This window comes from Brachionichthys hirsutus, chromosome 12 (assembly GCF_040956055.1).
Source record: "Brachionichthys hirsutus isolate HB-005 chromosome 12, CSIRO-AGI_Bhir_v1, whole genome shotgun sequence".
Classification (NCBI taxonomy): domain Eukaryota; kingdom Metazoa; phylum Chordata; class Actinopteri; order Lophiiformes; family Brachionichthyidae; genus Brachionichthys; species Brachionichthys hirsutus.
The window spans coordinates 2,690,070-2,703,199 of NC_090908.1; the positions used below are offsets into that span (position 1 = coordinate 2,690,070).

At 44.2% G+C, this 13,130-nt stretch overlaps 1 protein-coding gene across 1 annotated transcript; it reads right to left on the minus strand.

Moving 5' to 3' along the window:
- Window positions 1-396: 396 nt before the first annotated feature.
- Window positions 397-11,354, minus strand: srpx (sushi-repeat containing protein X-linked). Its single transcript, XM_068746184.1, has 10 exons — window positions 11,291-11,354; window positions 7,539-7,595; window positions 5,609-5,797; window positions 4,825-5,001; window positions 4,307-4,433; window positions 4,076-4,197; window positions 3,790-3,969; window positions 2,609-2,742; window positions 1,426-1,547; window positions 397-1,328 (listed from the first exon to the last, which is right to left on the minus strand). Exons 1-10 carry the CDS (start codon window positions 11,349-11,351, stop codon window positions 1,145-1,147), a joined length of 1,353 nt encoding a protein of 450 aa, XP_068602285.1. The 5' UTR covers window positions 11,352-11,354; the 3' UTR covers window positions 397-1,144.
- Between the last annotated feature and the right edge of the window lie 1,776 nt (window positions 11,355-13,130).

Sequence of the window (13,130 nt, forward strand, 5' to 3'; positions counted from 1 at the left end):
TGTAGTGTCTCTGTTGTGTCTCGTTTCCTACCATCAAGCTTGATGTATTCAAAACCTCTTTTGTCCCAGATCTGTATGTGTTACAGGAATATTTTGAAATAAACATGAGTTTCCATAGCCTGACTCGCCGCTGTTAATTGGATAATGCTTTCTATGTTAAACCGATTTCATGATGGATGAAGTACTTTTCATAACTATCTGTAATTACCTGTTTCCCTCCCCAAGGCCCTCCACTCCACAAAATGTAATTAAAACCATTTAACACCAATCACATAACCTTCTTGGTTGGTGACAAGGTTGTTTCCAATAAATGTCTTAAACAGCTGTACGTTTTAAGAAATATTAATATTTTTTCTCTGACATGGACGATAAAAAGAATAACCCCACAAATTCAAATTAACACACAATATCTCATTTATTTCCTGCAGCAATAGGATTCCTGTTAGAAAAAAACGGGACACGGCAAAGCGTTGTCGATGAATATTCATGACATTTGTCAGGGTGGATCAAAGGTCAAGACTGAGAAGATTAAGGCAGGCTGAGACCGAGACTGAGGCAGATTCAGGTTCTTATGCACATCCGCCATCATTTTTCATCAATGCTGCAGCCATTTTTAAAATAATCTGCTGATAAAATGAAAAATAACAAGCCAATCAAAAATAAGAATAAATCCTGACCTGACCTGCAACTGATCACCTCACCTTTAGATCTGGCACAGATCTAAAAAAATCCACACAAATACTATTCCAGAGTGTCCGAATACATCATTAATAGAGAAGTGAGACATAAATATCAGAAAGGTGAAGAGTGCTCCAGTTCATACAGAAAAAATACTTTTTATACGAAACAGATAAACATTTCTGCATTGACATGTCAATAATAATAATAATGACAAGACACAGGAATCAAAATGTTTATAACATACTGTATGACCCATTCCAAATCTTGCTTCAGATCAGCGCCATGACTGGCATCTTGATCTCTGATGACACACACACACGTTTGCATTCACACCTTTGGGATACAGGACTAAATGAGTTCAGGTAGGAGTGTGTGATGTGGCTAGAATCAGAAGATCTGAGTCGGTGCTGCCTGCAGGGACTGAGGAGTAAACGGATCAATGATTTTCTGTGAGTCCAGGCTTTTATGACTGGCAGGTCTGGCCCGCCTCCTGCTGCAGAAGCATCTCTTCTTTGCGGAGGGGGAGGCTGTCGATGGTGGTGAATAACTCAGCTGCCGTGATGGGGAACGGATACCGCTGCTTGTCTGTGCCCTGCTTGTCAACCAGCACCATTTGGAAAGACCTTTGTGGAATCTGAAGCTGTAACCTAGAGAGAACACAAGTGTATTAATGAGCTGAACCGTGCGTGTGTGTGTGTGTGTGTGTGTGTGTGTGTGTGTGTGTGTGTGTGTGTCTGTCTGTACCCTAGGTGCAGGGCCAGTCTTGGGGACAGTAGTTTGTGTCGAATTCGGCCAATTTGTGCTGGGAAAGTCCCAACCAGCTCGATTACCGTCACATGCCTCAGGTCTAGTCCACACTGAGCGTGCTGTTCCCATAAAGGAGAAAGGTGCAGAGAAAGCGTGCTCAATAACCGCCGCGGTGTCGATTCGACTCAGGCAAACAGAAAACAGCACTGTCTACAGCACAGCTGATAAATATTGCACTTCTGCAAGGATCATTTTCACAGCGAGTGCTTCTCAACCATTTAAACTCACTATCTGAAATAATACAGCTCTTTTTTTCTTTTTCTTTTTTGAACTTCAACGCTGATTAATTTTGCATAATTCCAGAAATCCATTGCGTAATCAAACACTGAACCCAAACAACTGGAAAACAGTCTCCAGGCTATGTCGAAAACAAATTCCTGGAACAAATAGTCATCAGCGTTTCTGCAACTTCCATCAGCATAAAAGAAGAAATGGACATGACTGCGCACAATCCATGCAATACTTAAGAAGACCATCAGGTCTCCTTTACGAGTATATTACAAGTACAAGTATATTTTGAATCGCGTCTTTATCTTCAACAAAAATATAATTTTCCAGAATTGTGGATGTGGATTTTTTTCTTTTTACATCTAGACATACTTTATCTTTTACAGGCATACGTGATGCATTTGAATAAATCTGCATCATCTGAGTCTTCAGGGCCTTTTTAACGCTCTGACAGGTGACTGCATATTTTTGACATCTAAATTTAAAAAGTCGTTGAGACCAATTTGTAATCAGAGTGTGGCATGTTGAGGGGTTTAAGTGTGCTAAATGAGGCGCTTGGTACTTAAGCTGTCCCATAAACTGTGATTTCATGTCCAGATGAGTTTTCAGTATAATGCTTATAGCTCCTGAAGAAAAACAGTTTAAGTTTATTTCTTATTATCATTTAACTTGCTTCAAGCTTCACGAAGGCATAGATGTGTGAACCTTTACACACAAAGGCGTTTAACGACAGCTCTGATGAAAGAGTTTCTGACAAGCCAAGGAAACAGCCTTCAAAAGGTCAGCGCCAGTGTTATTTATTTATCGTCTTACCATTTTATATTCATCTGAGCAGCTACAGATGAATCAAACGCCCCGCAGGGCCTTCCTCTCACACGTTCTCCCGCCTCACCTGTAAGTTGGTCATCTGGAAGCGGTAATTGTGATTGGCAGCGGTCGGGGCCGAGATAATGAGGAGCCGCCGTTTCTCATAGAACTGGTCCAGCAGCGCAGCAGCTGTGCGCACTCCCACGTTGACGTTCATGGCTGCAGCAGCATTATGGACGATTGGATTGCATGATAAAAACAATGGATTACAGTGAGATGCGTCGTGATGCGATTCATTTGGAATTAAATACGTTTCTTCTGCACCGTTTAGTTCATTCAACGCGGCATGGAGAGTCATTTGCTACTAGAAACGCTGCTTCTCCTACACATATTTAATGGAGGGTGTCCAGTATTGCTGATGAATAACAAAGAGGGCGATTTGTTCCTCTGCTGAGCTTCGCACATGGAGCCAACTTCAGCACAGGGGCAAAACCTGCCCAACCCTGTTGTGGTTTTGCCCCTGTCGCCTGTCGCCTGTCTCACACGACAGTCCCATGGGCGTATTTAAATATTAGTATAATCATGCAAACAATACTCACTAACAACAGGAACGGTACATAGCCCCACCAAGGCCCAACAGTCACGTTTATTTAAAATAAGCACTCATTTAAATTCCCAAAAAATGATGTGGTAAACGGACTGTTCTTATATCGCACTGCTCTAGTCTGACGACGACGCAAACATTCACACGAGCATTCATACAGCGACGCTGGCAGGCACCATCTGCTGTTGTTTTTCACTCACACACCAGTGGAACAGCCACTGGGAGCAATTTGGGGTTCTTGCACACGGATATTTGGACATTTGGACTGCAGGGCTGGGGATCAAACCCCCGACCATCTGACAGGTAGACGAGCACATGACCACTGAGCCACAGCCGCCCTGATTAGACTAAAACATTAGTCTCCATCCAGAACTACTCCGAAATGTTATATCGTGCGTCCAACCTTCCACCACACACCGTGAACATGCGTCAAACTGGTTTACTGTGATTCTGCTAAAAGACAAACAATGAAAATAATGAAAATATGTGCACATTCCAAGGATCTATCACAGATGTCACCTACCAAGAATCAGAAAAGGAAAGGTCATCAGCAATAATAACAACCATTAAAATCTCGTAGTAACTCTATGTTCCTATCACCTGGGATATAAAGCCCCGTAATAAATAAACCATGTGTGTGTGTGTGTGTGTGCAGTACATACGTGCACAGACTGTGTCCGTGCCGGACCAGGTGAGTCCGTACTGACACACTCTGGCAGCGCTGCCCTGCAGGTCGTAGCCACCGGTGCATTTAAAATCACAAGAGGCCCCGTAGTTATCGCCGTCGCCGTCACACTTCATATAACCGTTGTCTGGGGCAAACAGCGGGTGGCAGCGGCGCACTGCAGGGAGAGAGAGGGAGAGAGAGAGAGAGCTTTACTGGTTGGAAACAACCCAGAAATAAAGTTCTGCTGGAAACTTCGACCGACACAGATGTCCGAGGCTCACCTCGCACTCTGACGGCGAAGCGGCAGGAGCCTTTATTGCCGGCTCGGTCAAACACGGCGTAGGACATTTTGTGGAGCCCCTCAGCAAAGTGTGACTTGGAAGGTTTCCCCTTTAGAATGACGCTGAAAAAGACAAGCTCTTATTCAACCTCTCGCTGTGGTCTCTGTGCAGAGCGGGACATCAAAGCATAGCGGGAGGACGTCTTCAAAGGACGGTGGAGACGGGACTGACTCTGTAAGGATGCCGTCTGCTGTGTCTACTCCCTCAGGTGTGTCCCAGGTCACCTTCGCCGTCAGCTTTCCGGGCTCTGCCCACTTGTCCTTCGGCGTAGGACACTTGATTTTTGGAGGATCGATGTCTCCAGAAAGAGAAAGAAATCCCATTAGAGCATCCATTTTTTAAATTCATCTACCACCTACATATCCCACCAATAGACTCCATTATTGTTCTTGCTTTCCTGGGTTCCCTGACCATTCAAGCCTTTGATATGATCCCCCGAGTGGAGGCCTCACAGCTCCTCACGAGGAGCAGGGGCAGGTCGTTTTTAACTCCAGCTGCAACGGTTTGATAAATGTTTGTAACTTTCTGATGATGGGCGGCAGATTGCAGCGTGTATTTCTATGTTTGTCCAAAAAACAATCACAAAAACATGTGTTATAGGGAGTACACTAAGAACTCTTCAGGCTCCGGTAATCTGTGAAGGAAGGAGACAACAACACACACACACACACACACACACACAGACTTACCAACGCAGGTGGGGGCTGCAGCGCTCCAAGCCTGGGTGTGCTGGCACGTTGATATCTTCTGTCCCTTCACGCTGAATCCCAGGGAGCAGAAAGACTCGCAGCGAGAGTTGAAGTAGGATCCGTCCGAACACTTGTAGCCGCCGTTGGCAGGCATGTGTAGCTTGGGACAGCGGATCTCTGCAGAAGGATTGTTTGCTTTGAGTTCCAGAATGACGTCCCTTCATGCATCTGTTTAATAAAACACCGCGCGCTGATGGCTGGGCTTTACTAATGTGCATAAAACACACACCCAGCCTTTTGCTACAGACGCCACATCCTTCACGGGGTCATAATGATCAGTGTCGGAGACCGTATGGGTTAAAGATCCTGCGGCGGCGTCTGTGGCGAACTCACCCGCCCCTTTAAACTGATCAATGACTGCCACGTTTGGCTGAGGGGGGGAACCGATACAAACAATAACTCCTTTGATCTGAGCAATGATCAAATGCAGAAACTGAAGAAGAATGAAGTAGCCCCTGGTAGCCAGGCGTTCGCTCCACCTTTGAGTGTGGTTAGCATCTATATAGGTTATATATATATATATATAGAGTTATTAGGTTTTCACATAGGTTTTGAATGACGTTTCAATGGAATGCTCATTTGTGTTCGCTCACATTGCCTTTTTTATTAAAAAAAAAGATACTCTGATGATCTGAAACATTTAAGTGTGGCAAAACAAATACACCCCATATATGGTCGAGCCCCTTTATGGGTTTTATTTGTGTGTGTGTGTTTGTGCTCTCACCTCGGCAGGCGTAGTTGGAGGACCAGTGCCTGCTGGCCATGCACACCACTTCTGAGCTCACTGCCTCGTAGCCCTGCTTGCAGCGGATCTTGCAGCGGGTCCCCATCACGTTCTTGTAGTGCTCTCCTCTGGGTGTGCGACAGCTCACATCGCCATGCTTCACCTTAATGGGCGCACACCATGGCGTCCCTGCAACAGGAGGGAAGATAGATGAGCTGGCATTTTCTTCACAGCGATAAGGCAATTCAATATAAGAAGAATGCGTGTGGGTAATTTAATGATAAGCACTTACCCGGAGACGATAAAAGCTAAGAGAGACGTCCTTCTGAAGTGTTAAAGTGTGAAAACCCAGCCATCATCTGAGCTCAGACAGATGCGGTGGATTTCGCTTTACCTTATCTGTGACATTCCGGAATCCAGCAAAGGCAAAGAAGATGTTTGGCTCGAGGGAAAGATAGATATCGACGTGTAGAGAGAGAGAGAGAGCACTTACGAGTGTGAGTGTGTGTAATAAACTGAGGAAATGTCCTCACAGATAAAGGTGTGTGCACAGAGTGCAGCTTTTCATCGATACACCGCTGACTTTCAGGATCAGATCTTCCCCATCGAGCTTTATTCTGTCTAAAATATATTGACTGCATGAATTTACCACAGATGGTCCGGCCTCAGAACAGCGGTTCTCAAAGTGGGGTACTTAAGGGATGCTCAGAGGACCTCAGCAAATATACTTTATCTTCATTACAATTACGTTTGTTCATCCGTGACAGATTGCAAGGGTCCCTTATCAACAAAGCAAATTAACACATTTACAAAAAAGCTAAATATTCTGCTCAGAACTCTCAGTGAACTGTTTTGTCTTCAGCTTTTCTCCTTCCATGATGGATAAACTCTACAAAATTGGGTTTTAATACATTAAAAAAATTACCTATTTGATGACAAGTTTAAGGGCCACAATGTTTTATTCCAGTAGGCCAACAGGAAAATCTAAATCTGCTTTTGATTTCCTGGATCAGGACACACACTGTGGTCCAACATGCACAGACTTGGAGGGAAGAATACGCACCGGGCTCATTTCCAGTTGGAATAAAAAAGAGTATTCATCACACAGCAAGCCTCCCTTTCTCCCACTCTCTTACTGTATGTGTGTGTGTATTGGCAAAGTTTCCACAGCCACTAAAGAGAAAATAAATATATTTAAGTTTTTACACAAGGGGAGAGTTTAGTTTGGCCCGGACAATAATGTTCCATGTCTGCCTGACCCCAAATTTAAAGCTGGAAGCTGCTTCGACATAACTGAGTCCGTTAACTGAGCTAACTGCGGTTAAGTCGTGTCTATTTAAAGACACAGAGAAATACACAAATGTATTTTTTCTACTACTGCTTGAAGTGAAAAAATATTTAGTTAACATTTTTTTGTTCCATTTCAAACATGCAATTACAATATTTTTAACATAAATAAATTTATATTACCATATATATATATATCATCTTTGCACTGATTCAATGGAGTACATGTCAAGTAGGATTATCAAATGATCACGTTCATTTTACTTGCAGATCGGAATTGGATTTGGAGCTGACTGAGATTATGATTAATCAGGTGAGAGTGATTAAAGCACAGGCTGGAGGAGCTGATTTCTCCCTTTCTCTGCCGTTTCTCACATCGGCCAGGCTCCATATTGCCGTGTGCTATTATGCCACGGCCACTTTTGAGCAATCCAATCAAATCTGATGAATTTTACTTGTGTGATTGTAGAAGTCGTCTCCTCTACAGGAACTCGGTGCATGCTCTAGAAGCTGCTGAGCTGTGTAACAATTCTGGACTAACGTATTTACTTTGAATTCCTAATTCCTAAACTGAAACGTGAGTCGGTTTTCATAATGCATGTAATGTGTGCATTGGTGGCGTGAACACCCAGCATGTGGTCACCTTGGTTTCTATGAGAGTACCACTCGTCGTCGTCACCGTAGGCATACTGCCCTGAGCCTGGGGATGAAAGACAAGAAGAAAAAGCAACTAAAAGGACTAGAAGAGCTGCATCCAGGATGTTAGGCAACGTCTGAAAGCGTTGTCCTGGCTTGAACTTTTTTATTGCCAATCAGCACCAAGAAAAGGCTTAAAGGTATTGCTTAACAGTTCATTTGAACCAGACTTCTCTTGGAAGAAATAAAACTATTTTGAAAGTATCTGTTCCAAAATAGTTTGCATTGATTATACTTACCATCTATGGCCAACGTTAACAGTAAACAGATCACCTCAGACAGAGCAAAAGATATATCCAAATATGACGCAGGAGCAGCCCCCCCCCCCCCAAGAAAAATGAATTATTGACAGCAGAGCTGGTGGACACAGCTGAGTGACACGGGCAAAAGTCAAACGTGAGGGGAATTGTAATGAGGAAGGAATATTTCTTTGGAAAAAGGATGAAGGGTTGGGGGGGGGGGGGCAAGTTCAGATTGAGTAAAAATACAGACACACACAACACAAACCCTGAGGCTTCAACATTCAGATCAGAAAGCAGGAATTCCATAGTGTAAGATTTAGCTGTCTATTAGGAAAACTTCTTAATTCACAGATCTGCCAGCTACATTATTAGATTCAGCAGAGTCATCAGCCGCCGCCGTCGCCGCCGCCACACACGTCTGGAGTCCATCGGAACGACGTCTCTTGCTTTTGCCCAGGGAAGAAACCATTCGACCGACATCTCAAAAACACTTTCTGACAGACTAATGATCACAGATCAATCGCTATGATAAACTGGTCAAGCGAACTTCATTCACCTGTCATTATTGATTGAAATGTCAACATAAAAATAGAAGCTTTTGTGTAAATTAGCTTTAAAATTCAAAAAGATCTTTTCTCTCCAGGCCTGAAATGAAGACTCTCCTCATATGGTAGCTAATTAGAAGCAGAGAAGCAAGCTAATTAAAGAAGGGGAGCAGAAAAGAATTTCGTTTCTTTATTAGCCCAGTTCAAAACACCACATTTACATAATTCCTGTTGGGGCGCTAATGATTTATGCCCTATTTAAACTCTATACCAAATCATCCGCTGCTGGTTTCTTCATCACGTCAGCAGTGCGTGAGCATGGGGAACAAACTCCCACGGATTGTTTTAAAAATCAGGTACAAATAAATGAAGTGATGCACCCTGAGCTTTTCCTAATATGTTGCATACATACGTATTGCATGCTTATTATTACTGTTTGAGGCTAGCATGTATAATGGGGCAGTTTTACAGTCTTTTTTATAGGGTAATTATCATAACAGCTATTTGTTGTTCTTGATATTTATGAATGCTTTTTTTTTTATAATTCTTTTCCAATCTATTGCTGGCTGGTTTGTGTCATTCATGAACTGATTATGTGTTTTCAGTAAAGGCTCAGTAGCTCCTTTTCAGTTTCACAGGATGAAAAGCAACCAGATAACTAAGAGGATGTAAAAGAAATGGTGTTTGTGGCAGAACAAGTGGTTTCGGTTGTGCCTGGATTCTGGCGTTTATTGCTCCCTGTCTTTATGCTGTTGTGTGTGTTCACGCTGCGTTATGTGGATGCATCAGATCCAATTATAAAAGAAAATGTCTTGCAAAGATGTAATTAGTCATCGGCATCGACCCTTATGAAACAAAGAAAGGTGTTGGGATAACACACTGGCTGCGATCACAAAATGGCAATCCAGTGGATTGGGTGTCTAGTTTGACCTTTACTCTCTGCACCTGACGAGTATTGACGATCCCTGGTACGACGGTGGATCTCATCCTCTGCTCATGGGTTAGGGTCAGAAGCCCCCAGTAATCTCCTTCTGCTATATTTTAACTCTCCTGGTTGCGGGTCCACACATAAATTGTCACAATGTTGCTCTCTGTTTATGTAGATGCCGATTGGCCTCTGATACCACCTCCAGTGCCACAAATGATTCCCCCATTACACGCTTGTGTACATTAATACTGAATAGGCAAGTAGCAATCCAGCCTTGAACAGGTATGTGAAAGAAGCTGTTTTCTGCATGGCTGTTTGCGAACCCACATACATTGTGACACACGTTGTCAGCCAGCATCTTTAATCAGTTAGAAGCAGCGCTTCAGAACATATCAGTTCCTCCGGCCTTCTGCTTCCGCTCTCCGGGATAGCTCATTAAGGAATATTTGCTGTAAAGTGATGCTCCTTCTTCTGGCAGAGACACATGTGAGCATTTATTATAGCGACTGCTCTCCAGTGACATTGCCTGCTGGCATTTCCCCCAATTTACTCCCTGTGTGTGGGTGCATCTGTTCCTGACTCACATCAGCACAAGATCCATCACGCAACATGTGATCAGGCTTTTGAATTCCTTTGTCAACTATTCCAACTTCAAGTAATTAAGAAGAATAAAGTAAATCGCCATTGTGGGATAAATAAAATGGATTGTTCTTTTTTCCTTCTTGAATAAAGAGCAACATTGATTCCAATTTTAAATACAAAAAAAGAGCCCAAAAGGTGGAACATCATGTTCTTTCATAAACCCCCCCACATCTCAGATGTGACTCTGAGCATGCTCACTCTGAACCTGAAATGGGGTCAAGTCACCAGCAGTACGGTACAAACATAAACACACCCCTGTAACATAAACTCCTCACACAGACACACACACACACACACACACACACACACACACACGAGAACAGCCCAGAGTCCTCACTGTCAGCCTGACAACCCGTTTTTACTCTATCAGTGTAAATATGATGTGCGTCTTGCATTCATGTTGCAGCTTGTATCATACAGCGGCGGTGAGACGCTCGACCCCCCCCTAATGGCACGCGGCCACCCCCACGCAGGCGAGCTCCTCTCTGCAGCTCTGAGGAGCTGGAATGTCTTTTGATGCTTCAATTCAGTGTTTAATGCTGCAGCTAACCAATACTTATTATCACTATCAGCATAACCTCTACTATTGGGATTATGTTTTGTCTGAGTGTTGGTCTGTCTGTCTGTCTGTCTGTCTGTTAGCAGGATTACACACAAAAGCCTCGGAAGAGGTTGGTGCTCTGAGTGCCGACCAGTTCTGGATTAATTTATCATTTTCTTTTTCGAGATTAATCATTTAGCCTATAAATGATGAAAAACATCCGTCACGTTTCACCAGAGGACATTGATGTCGTCTAATATACTGTATGTTTTATTCAACAAAGTCCAGAAAATAAGAACAAATAGCGGGACAACGAACGGATTCATTTTCTGCACTCACTCAGCAGGTCAGCAGCCAGCAGTTGTCCGTGTCCGGTTTACTCCCCAGGACAGGAAAGTGCTGTGAAAACTCTCAGAGAGTCTTTTGTGCTACTTTGATTCAATTTGTTGATGAATAATTAGTTTTAAATAAAGTAGAAGTCAGAGAAAAATACATTTATGAGTCCTTGCAGGGCTTTCATTAGTTCCACAGACAGAGCTCCGTGCAGGAAAACGACCCCCAGATACACACTGTACCCCCCCACGCTTTCCTCCCCCTCCACGTAAACACCACGGCTTCACTACAGGAACGAGATCAGCCCCCAGTAAAACGCCAGATCCTCCCCACTCTACCCAGTGACAGCCCAGGCTGACCCCCACCAGCATGAAGAGGAGTTACAGGATTATTCAATCCCTCTGGTCTCAACAGGGTTAATGACGTCACAAAGGTCACCCGGGGGGGGGGGCCTTTCTCGGCGCCTACCTTCATAGCCGGAGCAGAGGCAGAGCTGTGCGCACAGGAGCACCAGCGGCCACGCGTCCATCCTGAGGCGGACGCTCTTCAGCGTGTGAGAGGAAGCTTGTAGGAAAACCTCCAGCGCATTCCTGCGTTTCCAAAGACCCGCCTCTTGCTCCAGAAACGAGGGAGGATTCTCCTGACACGCAGCCCGAGCCAGGGAGGAGATCAGGCGCAGCAGGAGGCACGTCAACCCACGGATTATATGATGGATTATGATGGCAGAATTGACCCGATAATTCCCAGACCTACTGTACTGTATATTGACCTAATGTATTGTAATTTGCAGGCTTACATTTGGTTTGTGTTCACTTTGTGTGCACCTCGGGGAATTTTCCACAGTTTGCGTTGGCAGTTAAAGTCCTTGCTGTTGATCCAGCTAAGTGTGAACAGCAGGGCTCCCCAAACTACGGCCCGCGGGCCGGATCCGGCCCATTTCCACATTTGGCCTGGCCCCCTGAACAATACCAGAGACCCAAAATAAAATGTACTTATTTTCCTTTCCATACAACATGAGTAGCCTCCCTTTTATTTTTAGTGATGGACACATACGGCCAGAAAGTTAATGTTCCAATGTTCTGTAATATCAACTTATTACATAGTAATTACTTTGTAATAACAGGGCAGGTTTCCTCAGGGCATGGTTGGCAGCATTGTTGAGGGGGGCAAAATGGCCCTGGTATCGAGTGAGACGGAGCAGGGGCAACAGGGTACACCCAGGGCACACCTGAGCGGAGTGGAGTGGACCAGTGGTCCAGTTCACTCTGCCCAGGTAAGGCCCTGGGCCTACCCTGTCACCCCCACTCCACCCCCACTCCCACAGTTGGATGTGAACCCAGCTCCTCCGGCTGTGAGTCGGTAACCCTACCGACCACGCCACCGTATAGGTGAGGAAGCTCGAGGTATTACTAAAGTCGTACCTGTCAAATAATAAGTTGATATCTCAGACCACAGCGTGTTGTTGTGTTGCTCTGTTGTTGTGTTGTTATGTTGTGCTTTTTCCTTTTGTGTTATGTGGAGTGGGCGTGTCTCAGACCAGGTGACGTCGTACTGGATTCAAAACCAGTGCCTCTGGTCTAAAGTCAACAATGCTACTGTGTATTTATCCTAATGTCTGATGGGGCAACATCTAGGTGGTGTAGTGGGTAGTGCACTTGACTCCCTGCTAGAAGATCCTGGGTTCGAAACCAAGGCGTGCAGCGTTCAGGTTTTTTACAATAATTTGAGGTTTGTCGTTTGGTCCTCCGCAGCTGTATTGGATCAGCTGATTGATCCAGTCGTTCTTTGCCTTTGTGATAACGCTGGAGAGAGACTGAGTTTGGGTGTGAGAGGCATTGCGTGTGTGACACTCGATTCATGTCACTGTGTGTAGTTGTGATGGTGAGATGAAGCCTAAACTACAGCCTGCCTCCGCATTCGGCCCCTAAATGTTTAGGCACCCCTGCCATCATCACACTTTTCCTGTACAAACTGACCTCCATCAGAGAAGGGAAAAGTGATGTGGCCCTCACAGGAAAAAGTTTGGGGACCCCTGGTGAACAGTGTCCTGGCACCAAACAGGCAAATAGCTTGGAGAAACATTCAGGCATTTCTGATAGAGAATATATAATCTGAACATGGAACTGATTGACAGATAATTTTGAGATACCAAAGTGCTTTTTTTAAACAATATATTAAATTGTATGGAGGCAAAAAAAAAAAGAAAAGATTGTTAGAATTATAAAAACATCTACATTTATACATCTATGAAGACCAAAATCAATGCTATAATTTATACTTGACTTTATTTGACGCTACTGGATCCCAA

Bases quoted from the DNA above. Each gene is read 5' to 3' on its own strand.
- srpx (XM_068746184.1), bottom strand. From the start codon at position 11,351: ATGGACGCGTGGCCGCTGGTGCTCCTGTGCGCACAGCTCTGCCTCTGC. The intron at 4,434-4,824 runs GTAAGTCTGTGT...CTCTTTCTGGAG, and splicing joins TGCAGCCCCCACCTGCGTTG to ACATCGATCCTCCAAAAATC. The intron at 1,329-1,425 runs GTACAGACAGAC...TGTTCTCTCTAG, and splicing joins AGACTGGCCCTGCACCTAGG to GTTACAGCTTCAGATTCCAC.